The 19,754-nt window shown below is 35.8% G+C and overlaps 1 protein-coding gene across 3 annotated transcripts in view; it reads left to right on the forward strand.

The window, feature by feature from the left end:
* Positions 1–19,754, forward strand: part of SPIDR (scaffold protein involved in DNA repair) — a 177,696-nt gene that overhangs the window by 97,966 nt on the left and 59,976 nt on the right. For all 3 annotated transcript variants that reach the window (XR_015743192.1, XM_087931216.1, XM_087931215.1), the window contains exons 9-10: positions 15,400–15,616; positions 19,363–19,628. Coding sequence is in view for 2 of the 3 variants with exons in the window: in XM_087931216.1 (XP_087787342.1) it covers positions 15,400–15,616; positions 19,363–19,628 (483 nt within the window). In the remaining variant the exon portion in view is untranslated. The remainder of the gene's footprint in view (positions 1–15,399; positions 15,617–19,362; positions 19,629–19,754) is intronic.

The raw sequence follows: 19,754 nt of genomic DNA on the forward strand, positions 1-19,754 counted from the left end.
TTCATCCTTGTTCCACTTTTCTGCAGTTAGCAAATAACACTCCGGATGACAAGATTCTCCTCTATAACAAAGGAGTCATACTTACTTTCAGACCTTCTCTTCTTTACCAAAATAATTGATCACTATATGGCAATTGAGCTCTTGATTGGGCCTGTTTCTCAGTAATATTCAAGTGGAACTCTTAGTAGTAAAGATGGTGGAAAAAACGGAATATATCATTCTGCATGATTGCAGTGATCCTATTGAGAGAATTAATTTTAACATTTATTACTTATTTAGGGTCAATTTGGTGTAGTGGTTAAGATGTTCTGGTGCTAGTCCTCTGTTAAGCATGAAACCTGGTTCAGTGACTTTGGGTCAGCTATTTTTTCTTAGCCCAGCCCTCTTAACCGGATTGCTGTTATGGGTAAAATAGGATAATGGAACACTATATACACTGCCTTGAGTTGTATGAAATAGAGGCAAGATGTAAACTGAATAATAAATAGAATAAATTGCTTAAGGAAAAGATTACCTTTTCTTGTATTCATCTATTGCACCATAGTCATCAACCATGTTCTTCAGAAATCCTCTTCAAATATGATGAGACATAATGCTACAAAAGCAAGATCATTTGAGAGCTGCTATCTCTTTTATAGAATAAGCCTTTCAAAGAACCTTGCCTAGGTTCAATATTACGCTTTGTCAGTGCTGGATGAAAACTTTTTTTATTTTCTTTGAGATTTTAAGAACAGTTTTGTGTTCTTTTCAGATATTTCACTTTTGCTGGTTTTACCTTGGCTTTACGTACTCTGGTTTTGTCCACTTTACTTTACCTTAATTACACCATGTTTAACTTATGTATTCATGTGGTTATTCTAAATATGAAATAGTTAACATAGAAACTGCTTCCAGTAAATATGTTTCTTAAGAATTGTCAGGTTTATTTAATCGTTAACCATATACATTAGATTTAAGAATATTTCCGTCAGAGTTCTAAAAGTTATATAATCTGATACTGTTCTAAGCAGCATTTAGTGATGAACAGAAGATATTCCTGTTAATATTTTTCTTTCTTCACTGTAGCATTGCATTTCTGCATGAAGAGAATGGCTGAAAACAGTGTAGTTGGTAGCTTTCCAAAAACTAAATTGAATGCTTATGTGACTCCATTGAAATGTGCAAAACTGAATGTATTTCCTGGTATATGCTGAGTTGAATCTGCAGTTTCCTGCTATATGGGAGGAGTTTGCACTGAGGAATTTCCAGAAATGTTGAAAAGTGCTGACTCATAGTATACAAGCAAGTGATCCAGCTGAGGTTAGTTTCAGGGAGGTTTTGGAGTTCTTGGCTGAAGCAAGTGAAAACTATTGCAATACATACAGTTTTATTTTTAGCAAGGTAGTGGGGAGGCTATGTTGCTGAGCATAAAATGATTGCTGACCAACATTTCATAGTTTGTGAGATATTTTCTTTATCTATTTTTAGCATTTGGAAGCAGGCTGTTTTGCTGAAATTATTGGTCTTTGCTCTTTTTCCTCAGGCATGCTCTAAGGCTCTGTCAATGATGCCTTGATTATTAACCTTATGTAACAAGGACTTTAAATAAACACATCGATATTCAATTAAAATTACATAGAATTGTATTATCTACTGGTTTGTGGTTTATTAATTTCAAAAAATGGCTTGTCGTCAAACTCAGTTTCATTGAGGGACGCATCAGGGTTGTGTTTCACCTCGGGTGGCCATAGTGGGCGTGGCCAGCTCACTGTCACTTGTGTCGAGGGCGTCTATGGTGGCCTGAGCACTCTGCCAGAGAAAACTGGCTCCCGAGCTCCATTTTCAACTGCCACAGCCTCCTGCAATCCTCTCCCGAGCTCTGTTTTTGTTGGCAGAGGCACCATGAGCCACTCCTTCACTGTTTCCAGGGCAGACCCGCGGGTCAGATCTAAGCACCCCTTGGGCTAGATTTGACACCCCTGCTATAAAATATTGCCCTGTCCTGTATTTTATATAATGTGTGGTGAGGTGTTAGTACTTTATTACTCAATGTTTCCAAAAGCATAAAGATTCTAAAATAGAAAAAGAACTCTCAATAACAAGGGTTGCATGCAGTCCTATTCACACGTACTCTGAAGTATGCCACACTGAAAATAATGGGTCTTTTAACTCCAAGGACAGATGAATAAAGCTTCAGCCTTTGTATCTTTTTTAAGTCAGAGGTTTTTTCGTAGTTTGTTCTTCTACTGGAGTGTTTACCCAGGCATACTTTGCAAATGCACACATAAAGCTCATGAACATATATTTAGGAGTCCCTATCTAATGTTTGGTTTGAATTTCATCTTGTGTATTGTTCCAAAGCCTACTCCGATATATTCAATGATAATTTCAAATGAGCACAAATATTTAGCTACTATTGCTGAAAGAAAAGAAATGTTGCTTTATTGAGTAGAAACTGAGCTTTTATGAGGGATTCAATTTTCAAGAAGCTTGATTCTCCATTATTAAATTGTTGATTACAATTTTTAAAATATGTAATTAAAATTACACATGTAATTATAGAATGGACTATTGAATATTATCAATCTATATAATATACGATTATATAATTTATAATTGTTATAAAACAGAATATAATTTTTTGTTCACATTCTCTCATGCACACATAAAGCAGAAAGCAAACAGAAGAAATGGACCAAATCTTCAGAAAACATATATTTTTCAAATTGGTTAGATCCTCTGAAATCAATGAGACTGAAGTTAATTGTTGTTAAATTACATCTATTTGATTTTAATAAATTATTTTTATGCTTGGATCCAGTTCATTGCATGTTGAAAACTGGTCTACTAGCTGCAATGGCCTAATTCCTAGGCCCGCTAAAGGAAAACAAAGAATGAATCTGACTGAACACAAGCTGCAATTAAGCCCTACCTTGTGGCAGTAAAAACAGCAAAACATCAATATTGTTGATGTTATTGTATTTGTTGATGTTATTGTATTTGTAGAGTATTGCCTGACAGCTTTATTTAAGGACATCCAGTCCATCCATGGAAAGATAAGACTCGGTTGGTCATCCTCAGGGCCATGCAGTGAGTTTGTGCAAAATCTGATAGATAATATTGGTCAGATTCTCAGTTTGAGTCTAAGCATAATGTAAATCCATTAGATATGCCTGGGAAGCAGACCTTGTTACCTGGGAGCAATTTGATCTTGTTGGACCTGACGAAGTGGACAAGCTCCTCAGGGATAATTAGCACAACTACTTGCTGCTTAGATCCTTGTCCTTTATGGTTATTGAACGCTTCCAAGATGGTGACTTCTGGTGACTCACTGCATGCACTTCATGGCACGAAAGGACTTTCCCAATACCATTTAAGGAAGCCAGGGTCCTGCCCCTATATAAGAAGCCATCATTAGACCCCACCTTACTGGGTAATTTTGTCCAGTTTCCCACCTTCCTATCTAGGGATGGGTGAAGTGTGTCCATCCTTGCTCTCCTTGACCTCTTGGCAGCTTTCAGTACCATCAACCATGGACTAGCTGTGGGATTTGGGATTGGGAGTTGCAGTGTTGTGCTGGTTGTGCTTTCTCCGTGGCTATTTTCAATTGTTGATAGCATGCAAGAAGTCCAGTCTGCTGCAGCTACTTTATAGAGTATCACAGGGCTCGGTGTTCTCTTGGCTCCTTTTTAACAGCTAAATGAAACTACTGGTGAGTTCATCTGACACCATGGGACAAGATACCATCAATACTGATGCTCAGCTTTACATCTCCATCCCTTGTGACCTTAGTGATGCTATTGTTACCCTTTTGTGGTGCCTGGAGGCCATGGGGACATGGATGAGGGACAGAAGGCTTCAGATGAATCCTGGTGAGATGGAGTGACTGTGGGTATGCAGAGCCTTGGGAACCAGATGTTTATCTTCTTTAGTTCTTGATGAGGTTACACTACCCCCAGGCAGACCCAGTGTGCAACTAGACTCACTGTTCCTGCTTAAAGAGCAAGTGGCAGTCATGGCTAGGAGAGCCTTAGTATGACTTCATGTTGTGCACCAACTGCACCCTTTTCTGAGTTTTGAGGGCCTTCCTGCCTCACTGATCATCTCTTGTTTGGATAATTGCAACACACTACCCAGGAGCTACCCTTCAAGAGTATTCAGAAGCTACAATTGGTCCAGAATGCACCAGTGTGGGTAGTTTTGGAAGCTCCTATGATAGCATAAGTAACACCATTGTTATGTGATATGCATTCATGTTACCACCTTTAAAGCTTTCTATGGCATGGCTCCAGGATATCTGCAGAATCTTATTTCCCCAATGCAATTGGCCTGCCTCACTAATGCTGTCAGAAGGGCCTATTGTGCATCCCATAAGCTAAAGAATTTTAGCTGGTGGGCTCCAGAAGAAGAGTCTTTTCTGCCATGCCCTCTGCCCCTTGGACCATCTTGCTAGAGAGTAAATGGAAGTGAGATCTGTTTCTTCTTCTTTAGCCTTCAGAAAAGCCTTGAAACTTGGCTGTGTCGGTTGGCTTGGAGTTCTGAAGGGGAAGCTGTAGGCTAGAAGTGGTTGGTGCAGTATGATGGTACTGTAACCTCACTACTCCAAACCCAGGATTTGTACTTTGTTTTATTTATTTTATTTTAACCTGTTTTATATTTATAACTATTTTTATATTTGCATATTTCATTTCATTGTAAGCTTCTCAGAGTCACCTTGAACCGTGACATGGACAGCAAATAAATGTCAATATTACAATAATAATAAACAATGCTATACAAATGTAAAATATTAACCTGTAGAGCTGAGATAATACCTGTCAGTGAGGTTACTTTACTTCTGGATTATTTTTATTGTAAATAATACTTTTTGGTGTTATATCTAAGTTTTGAAAAAGCACCATATGCATATTTTTTTAAACAAGAATTTCTTATTCAATATGAAACTTGAGTTGTAAATTGTCTGATACTAAAAATGGGGATGACCTATAACCTTGATTTTACAATTGGCATTTTATAATTAGTCAAAACAGTTGATCAGGTTTTGATCTTATTTTTTTAGATATTGTTGATCTTATGTTTTTAGCAGATTTGCTTTTTCTTAAATGAAAATGTTTCTTGGATTCACAGAAGAGTTGCTAAGTAGAAACGGATCATATTTGTGAATCTGTTAAAAGAAGAAAATGGTCCTTCAGTAGGACTATACAGAAAACTTAATATTATATATCAGGTTATTACATAAATGGTAAGGATAAGAGTCATTCAAAGGTATACAGAGTTAGCCTGTATTTATTTATTTAGTTTCTATATAAAATTTCTGGTTCAAAGGGTTTTCTGCTTTGGCACTCTGCATTCTTTGCAAGAGTATGCAATATGTTGAATGTAGAAAGAACATGCTGTTTTGTCAGTGTTCAGTGGAGAGCTTGGAATTTGTTCAAAGAGGAGGAGCAAAATTCATAAAACAAATGTCAAAAATCATGTTTAGAAGTTTCTACTTTCAGTAATTAGTACAGTCTGTAGTTAAGGAATATCCAAGATTGAATTTTAAAATACAGGCCAAATAACTGGTTTTTAGTTGATGTAGTGAATAGTCGCAATATAGTCATAAAATAATCTAGGTTTTGCTGAGAGGCATAGTTTAGAAATATATAACATTTCAGTTGTACTTAGAAGAGAAAAGCCAGGATGAGCAGGAACATTCCAGCGTTGGCAAATTTAGCAAGTTTTTGCTCTGTGTCACATTTGTTTGCAGAAAATCTCAAGTTGCTATAGTAGACATGTCAAGTAATATGTTTATTTGTGTCAGTGATTTTCTTTAAATACAAAGACTTGCTAATTTATATTATAGTCACGAACTATAAAATACCTCCATTGGTTTTGTAACTGGTACTTTTCCATCAGTTACATTATAGTTCCATATAAGTACGAATGATCTCCCTCTTTCTAATGATATTTTAAAGGATTGTCTGTATCTATTTGTTTCCTTCTTTCAATCTTATTATTTGTAGGAAAAAAAACTATTGTTTCTACTTCCTCTCTTTCTACATTTTCCAGCTGGAAGATGATGATGAAGATGATGAAGATGATGATATTTTATTGATTAGCCATGAAGCTATGTCAGAATACAAAATATAAGGCAATAATAAGACCATATATAAAAATAGAATAATAAACAAAAAGAAAATAGAAATAGTATTAATATATCACTCCTCCAATGTATTCCAGTCAGATCTACATATACAGTACTCATTTGTTCTGTTTTATTCAAGTAAAAAGCCATACAATATGTCACATTTGGATTCTGTTCACATGTAAAACCCATTGTTCTAATGAGGGAATACCAGTCGGCTGTAGTCTAAAGTATGAACCAAGACACTGATTTCTTTTTATTATGCAGTTTGCATTCAAACAATATACAATACAATGCTATGTCCCCTATCTCTTGTGTCCCACAAGCACAAATATATTCATGTTAAAGAATTCGATTAAACCTTCCATATTGAATTATTGCATGAACTTGATTCTTTTAATTTAATCCTTGAATTTATTCCCAAGCAAATTCCATCCTTTTATTTATATAACTTTTCACACACCGCCTTTTGTTGCATGTTTTACATGAAATAGTAAAATAGTATATAGTAAAATAGTAAAGTGCATGCTAATTTCTTTTAATGTTTTTAAAATATTAAAAAGCATAAATTTCTTCCAGATGTTCCCACTTTCAAGCACATTTTTTATCATCAGAAAATACAGTGACGGAAAGTTGAAATTTCAATTACCAGTTGTATTTGAACTGGTAATTGCATCCATTGTCAATCAATTTGATAGCATCCATTGTTGATCAATTTCAGCTCTTATATGGACTTGGATGACAACAAAGACAATGACACTTTTCTTCTTCTGATATAAACTTGCTCCTTGAATATGTATAGTTCATGTTTTTTCCTGATAAGGTTTATTTATTTATTTATGTATTTATTTATAACATTTTTATGACAGCCCAATTCAAACATTGGGACTAGGTAACATATTCAGCTGTTAGATAAAAATACAAAAGAAAAAAAAAACAGTAAAAGGTAAAGGTTTCCCTGTCATTCATGTCCAATTCTACGACTTGTGCTCATCTATGTTTCTTGTCTGAAGACAATTTTTGTGGTCAAGCAGCCAGCATAGCTATATGCCATAGGCGCATGGAACACTTTACTAAAATAACAAATGGTGATTGGAATAAAACTCTGGTATCCCACCAGATAGGAGCACTGAAGATCCTAGCTTTAAATGTCTTTCTAAAATCCTGCAGGGTTGGGGACCTTACATTAGGTAGACAAAAGTCCACCCTCACTGTCATTAGAGGAAAAATTGTGAAAACTGAAGGAAACAAGAAACACTATGGAAATAACATCAAAAGTCTGGATGAAGAGAATCGGTACCTGGGCATCCTTCAAGCTGACATCAAAAAGCACACTGAAGTAAAGAAGAAGACTGGAAAGTTAATACATCATGAAAGTGAAGTTCTTAAAGACCAAACTCAGTGGAGGAAATACCATCAAGGCAATCACCAACCTAGGCATTTCCAGTCATTAGATAAACAGGTGGAATAGTAGACTGGACTCAAGCAGAATTAAAAGACCTTGATAAGAAGGGCAGAAGAAGCTAAAGTTCTCTCAGTAGAATTCACACAGACAAGTGTCTGCTGCACAACCTCTAAATTTAACAGTTGCCTCGATCCAATCTAAAACTAAAAGGGCAGTTTAGCTGCCCCACACCCCAGCACCATTTGACCTCACGCATCCTCCCCAGACTTTGGCACTTACCCTGGATCACTCCCCCCAGCCTTGTCTGGCCCATCACACGTGCCCTTCAATGTGAGTGGCGTCGATTTGGCCATACTCTCCCAGTCACATGACTACCCAGCCACATCCACCTGGCCCTTTGACCATAATACTGATCCAAACCTCAATGAAATTGAGTTTGATACCCTTGCTTAAAATGTTCATTAGGGCAGAGAACTGGTTGTTAAATTATTTGATTCCCACCATTGCTTACATCCTATGATTATATTTTTAATATTGCTAAACACCTGCCTGTCCCAGATCCTTAAAAGGTCTAAACAAGTGAACAATATATAAAATCCAGACTAAAAATCCTGCTGCGCAACCAACAATAATAAAATGCAGAAGCTTTCTGTGTTACTTTTTTTTCTTTTAGTCAATGTATTTTGGTCCAGAGAAATAACAAACTAAGAAATTTTGGAGAGATTCTTCCATCCCTCAAGTTCTAAACAGAAAAGCTTTCAGTATAGGTTTCTTTAGTCTGAATGTTCCACTTGAGGCTTATTCAGATTATCGTATTTTAAGGCAATATGAGATCATGTTACTTATTGAAAATTCTTATTCCAGTTAGGTCTGATTCATACTCCCATATTTTATCCTTATGGGATTTTGGATCTTTTCCACTGAGGGATATTGCTCTTGATTTATTTTGGGAGGATTGGGAAATTTTACAAAGAAATTTAGGTTTAAGAAACAAATGAAACTCCTAAAATCTCAGAACAGGAATCCTTCACACAGATATGATGTCATTTTTAGATTGAATCTAAGGTGTACTTTTCCCATGGGCTTTTGTTTTTAGAATTTGTTTATGTGCTACTTTCCCCCCAAATAACAGATTTGATAAGGTGTTTATGAAAAGAGTTCCTGGTCTGAAAACAAGATGGAGGAATGGGAGCATATTAATATGTATGGAAGAAGCTTATGCATAATTGAAGCTTCTTTCAATTATGCATATGCTAGCTTAATTAAAATAGGGCTAATAATATGGAATATATTGCCCAATATTGTTGATCTAAAGCTTATATAATTAAGGATTCCTTTGTTGCTTCCAGGAATTCATTTATCTGCAATACTTGAAAAGGTTTTGTCATGTATTGTTTCTAGGTTATTAAAGGTACTCCATATGGAGGCACCTATTCTAAGAAAACAGCTTAAAAACCATCTATTTTGTCAATTTTTTAACTGTTAATTAAAACTGTTAATTGTTCACTATAAGATGGATGACAAATTCAATAAATAAATAGTGTTAATGATATTAATTTTGATTTTTACATATTTATTCTTGTTTTATATATTTTTAAATTAATGTGAAAGGCCTTGTGTGGTTGTAGAAAAAGGAAGTAGTTTAACAAATGCATTAAAGATTTCCTTTTAACAGTTATTCAGCAAAAGTATTGATTTTTACACTACTTTTTAATCTTTGGATAAAGAGTGGAATCCTAGCCACTTTGTTTTCATATGTTTAGATTAAGATTTATCTTGGTTCTAGTCTTCTTCTCTAGTTCTAGTACTTGATTTTATTCATGTAGTCTTCTTTAGTAATGATTTTGATTTGCCCCATTCTCATATTTTGTAGGTTTGCTGTACCCATTTATTGTGAGATAAATGTTTGTATTTTGTTGATAGGTTGGCCTTGGTTCCTCAATAATTAGTAAATTTGCTGGTAGGGAACAATATTTCTGTTTTAAAGCCTTTTATAAAGCAGGTTTCAAATTACACTTGCGATGAAGAGTGTTCCTCTCATATGAAATTGAATACTTTTTTGTGTATTTTCTTAAATACTCATGTACTTATTATGTTTGCTATTTGGCTACTTGCCTTCTTCAGAGTATTATAACTGGCTAAATGAGAAGAATTCCTTGTGAGCACAGTATCCTGGAAGAGATTAGGTAAGAGAGAGGGGAAATCCCCCAAAGATGAATCAGTTCATTTACATTTTATGGAAGAATATGGCTCTTAGTTCACCATACGATGTTCCCTTAATTTCAACTGTTCTTCCTAAACATATTGAGAATGTCAAAATGTTTTAAGTCATTTTTTTTAAAGTGCTTTTTTCAGTTTCCAGTTTAGCTTGTTTGACATGCTAAATTAAATCTTGCATTAAAAACATACATTAAAAACCCCCAAACTCAACAAGATATTACAGCAGTCACAAGATTAGTCTTAGCATGTACAGTTTTTCAATCACAAATTGCAGATCATCTCTCTTCCCAAATATAAATCTGGATCCTGATATGGGGGGAGAAGGTTGGTGTGAACAAGCTAGGATGAGTTCTCTCAGCAGATCCTAAAAAAATTGGAAAACTAGAAGAAAATAATTGTCAGATAACAATATATACAAAGATTGTTTACATTTTCTTTGCAAAAGTAGTATGATTTCTGCTGGGTTGTGTGTTTTATCCATTTATGTGTGCCGCTATAAGTATCATATTTTTCTCACTATAAGACACACCTGACCATAAGACACACCTAGGTTTAGAGGAGGAAAACAAGGGGGAAAAAATCAGGCAGAGCCTGAGAGGACCACAGATACCTCCTCTCATTTGCCAGCTCTGCCTATTGATTCCTGCACTGCGGAAAGAGACAGAGGAGGCAGGCAGTGACAAAAACAGAAGAGGCGGAGTTCAGCACTGTAAAAGGACCCAGCCACTGCAGCCCGGCTGCTATTCACCAAAGGATTGGCACTGATGCACAGACATTTACACCCACTTTTCTTTTTAAAAAAGTGTGCCTTATGAAGCGAAAAATACGATAAATGCTACTGGGCAGAACTTTGTGAATACTTATGTGAACATGAGTAATTCAAATCTAGCATCTGGCACAATGGATATTAGATTCTGATGGCCTCTCATACAGTTTTGAAGACCTGGTTATGCCATAGGACAGTGATGGCTAACCTTTTTGTTGTCGGATGCCGAAAGTGCACACATGCATGTGCATGCGTGCCTGCACCATAATGCAATGCATGCACGATCCCTGCCCCCTGCGCATGTGCATATGTCTCCCGCATGTGTGGCAGATACCTGAAAATCGGCTGGTGGGAGGCGCACATGGATGCGCAGTGGAACTGAGTTGGGGCGACAGCTCGCGTGCCGGCACATCTGCCATAGGTTCGCCATCACGGTCTATGGCACATCTGCCATAGGTTCGCCATCACGGTCATAGGACATGGTTGTGGAATACGTCAAAGAGTCTATAGGATGGTTGAATTGATGGTTCAGATGATTTTAACTTTGGCTACGAATTATACAGTATATGTGAATGTAATTGATAGTTCATGTTTTTAATTGCTGTTCACCACCCAGAGTCACAATGTTAAGATGGGTGGCAGTATACATTGAAATAAATAATAAAGTACCTTTTACTACCCGTTCCTTTGGGACACAGATGCAGAAGCTCTAGGATTGCGGACTCCCCAAAACTGTGGTTGCACAATTTTATTATTGTTCAATGTTAACTTTTAATACAACCAATGGGAAAAACTAATCAATCCATGAAAAGAAATGAGAAGTGAAATGAAAAATGGTTGTTTGTCTTAGCCCCATGTGCTACAGTCCTGTAGCACAAAATTTGAAATTTGAAAATGAAGTGTCTTTCTCCGCCCTCCAGAAGTTTTATACACCTGCTTAGCTTTAAATTTTACCTATGCCGGATTGCTGAGAAAAAGGCAAATACTGAAATCGATGTAATTGATAAAGCAGAAGAAAAACCATTTTAAAACCTGTTTCTCTGCTGGTTTATTTGATATTGGAATGAAGCTCTTTTTTACATCTGCAAAGAGCTTGTTGATATGCTGTTTTTCCATTGATATGAATTCTTATATCATCTCCTATCTATTGATTCAAGGATGTTATTATAGGTTAACCATCTAATTGGGGCTGGCAACTTGGATGAAAAGCGAAACATCTTCAAAGAAAAATCAGAAAGTCCAGTTGCCTCTTTAAAAAGTACCTTTGGGACAGGTAGTCCTCAAGTTCCATCCATTCATTTGGTGACTATTTAAAAATTGGGGGGAAAAAGAACGTATGACTGGTCCTCGATGCTCTGGCTGTCGGTGTTCCCATGAGCATATGATAAAAAATTCATGTCCACCTGTATTTGCATCTGGCCTCCTGCTGTGCCATCCCTTTTGCTGACCCCAACTGACCTTCATTCTCTTCTTAGACTGGGAAAAAGTGGAAGTCTCAGTCAAGCAGGCTGGATAGTGAGAGCTGTGGGCAGGATGGTGGGTGGTGCTAGCAGGCATTAAGGAGTTTGAGTCATAGTATGGGTTTCCACAGCACTGGAGCTTAGAGATAGGCTGGCATTGCTGGGGCTTACTGGGATGCTGGATATTTGGCCAGAGGGCCCTGAACAGGGCTTCTGGCCAGCCAGCACATGTGACCCTGGGCTTGAGTATGATTAGTGCTGCTGGAGCTGGGACTGGAAGCACTCTGGCTGATGTTGGAGTGTGAAGTAGAGGGCTGGGGTACAACAGAGGGCTGAGACTGCTGACTTGTGCCTCAAGCCCCACACCATGCCAAACCCCATGCTCCCTAGTGCCCACCCGTGTCACCTATTTCTGGCCCTTAGCTCTCACCTGCTGGCTTGATTTCCTGGGACACCAGGTCACAGTCATGTGAGATTCTCAATAAGCTGCATGGGGTTATGATGGCAACTGGGACTTCTGTGATTTCAGTTGCTAAGCGATGCAGTTATGTGATGTCATGCTTTACAACCACTTAGCAATGGAAACCTTGGTCCCAATTTCTGTCATAATTCAAGGACTATCTGTACAGAGAGGAAGTTCTACCTTCAGAGCCCTTCAGCACTGGGGGTGGGATTGAGAGGGGATGACCCAAAGTTACATATATATTACATATTTTCTTGGCATGTGTGTATGTAGTTATGCTATATTTAGCTACCTTTCCTGAACAAATAACATATGACTTATACATAAATCATAAATCCCTGAAAGATGTCAAACTTTCCAATATTTTTATTCTCCTATTATATGTCATATATATCACATCATCATCACATTTTCATTTTGAACTGCTAATAATTCTGTAGTATAGTGATTAAAGTTGACCATGAAATGTTGTCTTTGTAAAAGATTGACAGAGCAACTTATAGTTGGGAATTAAAGGCTCCCCCAATTTTTCTTTTCTTGATTTCTTTTTTTAAATAAGTATTGTTGAATTATCCAAAATACATATTCAACTTTATAAACTTGAACAGAAATTTCAGCTTTTCAATATTACAATTCATTATAAAAAATTTGTGCTATGAAGCAGGCAGTGATCATGATGCTTTGAATAAAAGGGGCCATTATTCAAGGCTGTGGGGTTATGTAAGGACAGTTACAGAGTTTCCTCTTTACTTTTTTTATTATGGAATTCACCAAGACTTCAGAATAACTTCAGCTTAATTGTTTATCTTCTTGAGCCAATTTAAATGAATATTTTATTCAAAATCTCTCCCCAAATCACAATTGTTTTATTTTATTAGCTTTTAAAAAATTACTGGTATATTATTCTATATTGTTTTATATAATTAGATAAATCACAGAATCATAAAAAATACTCATATATATGAAGAACGGTTGCAGAATTTGGGTATGTCTAGTTTAATGAAAAAAGGACTAGGGGTGACATGATATCAGTCTTCCAATATTTGAGAGGCTGCCACAAGGAAGGGGTGGTGGTGGTCAACCTATTCTCCAAAGCACTTGAACCAGAACAAGAAGCAGTGGATGGAAACTAATCAAGGAGAGGACCAACTGAGGACTAAGGAGAAATTTCCTGACAGTTAGAACAATTAATCAATGTAATGACTTACCTCCAGAAGTTGTAGGTGCTTGACACTGGAGGTTTTAAACAAAAATTTGGACAACCATTTGTCTGAAATGTTATAGGGTTTCCTGTCTTAGCAGGGGGTTGGACTAGAAGACCACCAAGGTCCCTTCCAACTCTGTTATTCTGCTACATCGATCAAGTCACTTTAAATCCAGGAAAGCTCCAAAATATGCAGAGGGATGCTTTGAAGGAAATTATTTTCTAGTAAAATCAATGTTTTTGTTACTGTAATAAACTAGAGGCATTCATATATTTGGATGATATAGCCCGTTATGCTTCAATTTTAGGATACAGAGTGTAACCCTCATAATTTAAGAAAATAGTAGATATAAATTAATCCATTTTAACTGATCTTATGAAAAATAGATATAAAGACATAGGCTGGATTTTAAAAGTGTTCTTAATGTTTGTGTGTGTGTGTACTGGTATATGTATAAATAAAAATGATGCTATCATACACAACAACTGATACTTATTTCTTAAAACTTACATGCTTTTATGTTCTAAAGAATCCTGGACAGTGCCTTGGTATATATCAGAATACAGGTAGTCCTCGACTTACGATTACAACTGAGCCCAAAATTTCTGTTGTTAAGTGAGACATTTGTTAAGTGAATTTTGCCCCATTTTATGACCTTTCCCCGCCCCACAATTGTTAAATGAGTCACTGCACTTGATAAGTTAGTAATCCAATTCAGTGAATCTAACATCCCCATTGACTTTGCTTGTCAGAAGGTCGCAAAAAGCTTGTGACCTTGGGACATAGCAACAGTCATAAATATGAACCAGTTGCCAAGCATCTGAATTTTGGTCACATGATCACGGGGCTGTTGCAAAGATCATAACTGTGAAAATGGTCATAAGTTACATTTTTCAGTGCCATTGTAACTGAAGGGTCACTAAAGGAACTGTTGTAAGTCAAGAACTTAATGATAGAATCTATTCATGTGCTATACTGGTTTCCATTTCTCAGTATTGTACTTTTGGGGGGAGAAAAGGCAGTGGCCTCTTCATGTGCTGGTTTGAAAATATGCTAGTCTCCAACAGTAGCAAAAAACCACCATTCTCTGATAAGAGATGCCAGAATGTTCTAAGCAGAGGACCTAAATACAATTAAACATAATCTTAATTTTCTTTCTTTGCTACTATTGCCTTATAAGAAAAGTTTGAATATAGAATATTAAACATAGGAAAAAATGTGTCATGCTATTTTTAAATGTCTGAATGACCACTCTATTAAAATTTTCTTAATTCAAATTGCTTGTAATTGGCTGCAACATTCTGGGTTTATCCACAATTGATGTAGAGTCACATCTCATTAAAATTATTTGTACGCATTCTTTTCACAATATGACATTTTGCATATATGGAATTGTATTTTAAAAAATTAAAGTACGAATAAAACCTCTGTAATTACTCTTAGCATTTGTGCTAACTTTATGATTTTAAGTGCTTTTTTTAGGGAGCAAGGAAATCTTAGGATACAAATTTGAAATATGTTGAAGTGCAGTTATCTTTTACCTGGTGTCATTTGGTCAATATTTTACGTTTTTGGATAGCTAAAATGGAGCTCATTATTAATTATTTTGTTAAACTAATTAATTAAAATAAATTATTTTAATACCTTCATATTGTTAAAACAAATAATTTTCATTCATTGTGTTTAAATGCAGGAAAGCCATTGATACATAAAATTGAAGTAGATTATCATTCAAAATAATTTAAAAACTAACAAAATGTATCCATTATTTCAGGCAAAAACTCTTTCTGCAGAATGAAAATATTCCAGTTATTCTGAATACATATTTCAGTCAAAAGGTCACTCTTAAAGAATCAACAGATATATCTACTGATATGGACAAGCCCCTCTTGCAAGAGCCGGTGCTTGCTAAAAGGAATGTATCTTTAGCCGGGATATTTAATTTATCTGATATAAAAGACAATTGCTCTTTAATACCTACAGTGAATCAGGTAAGATTTATTTTGTGATTTCATGCTTTGTAATAAATTGATGAATAAATCTTTGAAAGTAATGAACACAAGAATTTGTATAGGTTTCCATTTGAGCAAATTTGTATGTTTGAAAGGGAACAAGTTTCATATAATCTTTACAAGCATTTTTCTCCCGCAACTAGTACAAGTGGTCTTCATTTAATGGGCACTTGTTCAGCAACTGTTCAAATTCAGGGGGGGAAAGCTGTAAGAATTGTACTTGTGACTGGTTCTCATAGCTCTAGCCATTCACAGGCCTGTGGTCATGGGATTGTCATTTGTGACTTTATGTATTTTATTTATTTGTTACAATTTTTTAATCCCATCTTTATTACTTTATTAGTAACTCGAGGTGGCAAAAATACCTAATACTCCTTCCTCCTGTTTTCCTCACAACTACAACCCTGTGAGGTGGGTTTGCCTCACAGTGACTGACCTGTAATTACCCAGCTAGTTTTCATTCCTAAGGTGGGAGTGAACACAGTCTTCACAGTTTCTAGGCGAGCACTTTGCTAACAGGGAAAAACTGTTTGAAAAACAAACTGAAATCTTTTAGGGGCAAAAATAACAATAAAAAACTTACAATAATGTGATTGCATAAGTGTGCACACCTTCTTATAAGTAGCGATGTCTCTTATGTTCAGAATTAATCAGTCACACTCAAACTAATGTCAGATAGTAGTCAGTACATACCTGCCATCAATTAAGGTGACTCTGATCAAGACCATATAAAGTTCAGCTGATCTAGTAGGATTTTTTTTTTTACATATATGGGTAGTCCTCGACTTACAACAGTTTGTAGCTGTTCAAAGTTACAATAGTACTGAAAAAAGTAACTTTTGACATTTTTCACACTGATGACCACTGCAGCCTCCCCGTGCTCACAGGACCAAAATTGAGACACTTGGCAACCAGCAGGTATTTTTGAAGGTTGCAATGTCCCAGGGTCATGTGAGCACCTTTTTCAACCTTCTGACAAGCAAAGTCAGTGGGGAAGCCAGATTAATTTAACAACCTGTTACTAACTTAACTGCAGTAATTCACTTAACAAATGTGGCAAGAAAGGTCGTAAAATGGGAAAAAGTTTACTTAACAAATGTCTCACTTAACAACAGAAATTTGGGACTCAGTTGTTATAAGTGGAGGACTACCTGTATTCATTTGCCCCTGACAGCAAAAGACATGGGCTACAAAAGGGTTACAAAGCATCAAACTGATCTCCTTGTTGGAAGGAGAAGGGTATGAAAAATGTTCCAAAGATTTGGATATACTGTGGAACATAGTGAAGACAGTCATTAACAAGTGGAGAAAATATGACACAACACTGACATTACAAAGAATTGGATGTCCCTCAAACATGACTAAAAAGAAGAAAAGTGGCCTGAAAAGCTGGCGAGAGGTTATAGCAACATTAGAGAAGCTGCAGGAATATCTGGCAAGTACTACGTTGTGTACTACATGTGATAACAATTTCCATATTATTCATATGTCTGGCCTGTGGAGTAGGGTGGCAAGACAAAAGCCTTTCCTTCAAAAAAAAAATCCAAGTGTGGCTACAGTTTGCAAAAATCTATACCAAATCCAACAAAAATATGGTCTTATGATACTAAGTTGGACTTTTTGGCCACAATTCCAAAAAGTATGTTTGGCATAAATATAAATGTGCATCACCAAAAGTGCACTATACTCACAGTGAAACTTGGTAGTGGTAGCGTTATGCTATATTAAAGATGGAAAAAATTATGAAATGATTTATCTTGATGTGATTTTTTTTGCATCTCAAAAACCTGGGATTTTGATAGGGGTGTGTAGAGTGTTTATATTCACTGTAAGTTGCAATAAAAAAGCATGTGATTTAGAGAAAGTTTTCTTTTGTTATTCTCCTCCAAAAATTTAATGTATTGTTTTGTGATATATTTTAAAGAAATCACCATGTATTTTGTTTATTACTGGTAATCAGTTTGGAGAAATTAAATATAAATACAAATGCATTTTGTAAGAGAAAGATATAAGGTAAATTGGGAAGCTTTAAATATACAATTTTCAACATTGAGCATGTGTTTATAAACTCCATTTCTCCAAAGTATGGTTTCTTTACCAGGAATTAACACTTCCTTCTGATTCAAATATGTATTTATTGATCTCTTCATTTGAAGGAATTCTCTGCTTTCTCGAACAGTTACATTAAAAAAAACATAAACAATTTTACAGAGTGTTTTAGAGCTGTGTTTATGATCTTATTTTTTCCCTTGCAGACCTTTTCTCTTTCCTATAGATAGAAAATATATTAGGATAATAAGTAGTCAGAATAATTTACTACAGGATAATTAGTCTAAAGTAGTACTGGCAGATCTATTGATTTTCTGTGGCTCAAAGAGGCCTGAACAAACCTGTCCCTTTCTTAAAACCCTGCCTATGTAGGAGAATGTAGAAAGCAGAACCATCATATTACTGAAAGAATATCTTGACTTCTGCAGAAGGACATAGGAGCTAGCGGTTCCATGCATTTTCTTGCATAAAGACACTTCATGTAAAATGGATAGGGAGTTATTTTTTCCTACTTTTCCTGAATGGAATGAGTTTTTTTCTGTATAGAAGCAGGTGGCAACAAAGATTTGACTACTACTTGTAAAAGGAAAAAGTCTGTCCTTTGTTAGAGGACAGACTACCTACCTCTAAGTCCTGTCCCTAGCCTGGACGGCATTTGTTGATTATAAAAGCAAAACAGAGAGGTATCTGGGGTCATGGTATTTGTGAGTGTTTGTAAAATAGCCTGAAGAAGCTCAAAGCGCAGATAGAGATACTGTTTTCTAGCAGTAAAACTTATATAAGGAGTAATAATTGAAGGAGCAGCAGTAGGAGGAGGTGTAATAGAAGTGGGAAAAAGCAGAGTAGTGAGCAGTGTACTAGCCTTTAAGCCCTTGTGTATGCTGAGGAACCTGTGTGGTTGTGCTGGCTCTTGTGGGTTTTGAAGCCCACTGACTGGGGTATATGTAAAAGTACCCATGGCACAGAGGGAAGGGACTCCTCTTTCTAAACGGAGGAAATATTAACAAAGATGGAATTTGGCTGAAGGCCCACTCTTGGGTTGGATTTTACCCTGCTTTAAATAATCTTACAAATTTAATAAATCATTATAGTAATCATCTTCCATTAGTTTCATATTTCTCTTATGCTAAGCTTGAACCAAGTGCTTTGGACTTCATTAGTCTTCCTCTTAAACCTTCCTGTTAAAGTTTTTTCCAATAGAATAATGTTTTATTATCTGTATAATGATTGTTCTTTGATGCTTTCAATTTTCTTGGAACATAATTTATGTTATAATTTAATATATGGGGATATTTCATAAAAACAAATATGCTTCTCTATTTTTAGAAATGTATATAGTCTAATTTTTTTTCAGTGTTATCCAAAACATAAATTGATTTGGTATAAAGATGGAATCCAACCAGTTATGGAATACATTTCTGAAAAACATAGTTAAAGGCAGCAAGATGGAAGCATTGTGTGCCTTTCACTTCTCAATAAATGAGTATGAACCCAGTTTTATAACCCTGTGTTTTGAGGCTATTGTTGCCATATTCATCACTGATGTTGGAAACTGTTTCTCCAACTTTGGTAAACCAGGAAGAACTAACCTCGATAGTCTGGCCTTTGGACTTCTAAAAAATGTAATAATTAATTTCTCAATAATTCGTGTAGTAATTCGAGGATTTTTTTAATAGATTTCCTGTTCCAATATGAAGATTTCTAAAAGTACAGAAAATTGTTTCAATATTGAATCCAAGGTATCAGTTATTGCCTTGAATGATTCTCTTCTTGATGTTGTGGAGATGCAAGGGACAACTGAAAGCACTGCAATCCAAGTCCAAGTGGTTATTCAGAGAGTCTATTACTTGGTTGTTGAAGATGGTTTCAGATGTCATCCTCATGGAAGTAATCCTTCCCAGAACATGGCACAATTTTTAAAATCAGACCTTCAGAATTTAAGGTAAGTAGAAGAATGTGGATTTATAATACTGAAGAAAACTTAAAAGGAAGTTGAAAAAGAAGCTATCATAAATTGGTTTTCCAGCAGAATCAAAACTCTTGGTTTTGATATACTATATAATCTTTC

The sequence above is a fragment of the Pseudonaja textilis genome, chromosome 3 (genome assembly GCF_049901715.1).
Source record: "Pseudonaja textilis isolate UNSWEBS1 chromosome 3, rPseTex1.2, whole genome shotgun sequence".
NCBI classification, from domain to species: Eukaryota; Metazoa; Chordata; class Lepidosauria; order Squamata; family Elapidae; genus Pseudonaja; species Pseudonaja textilis.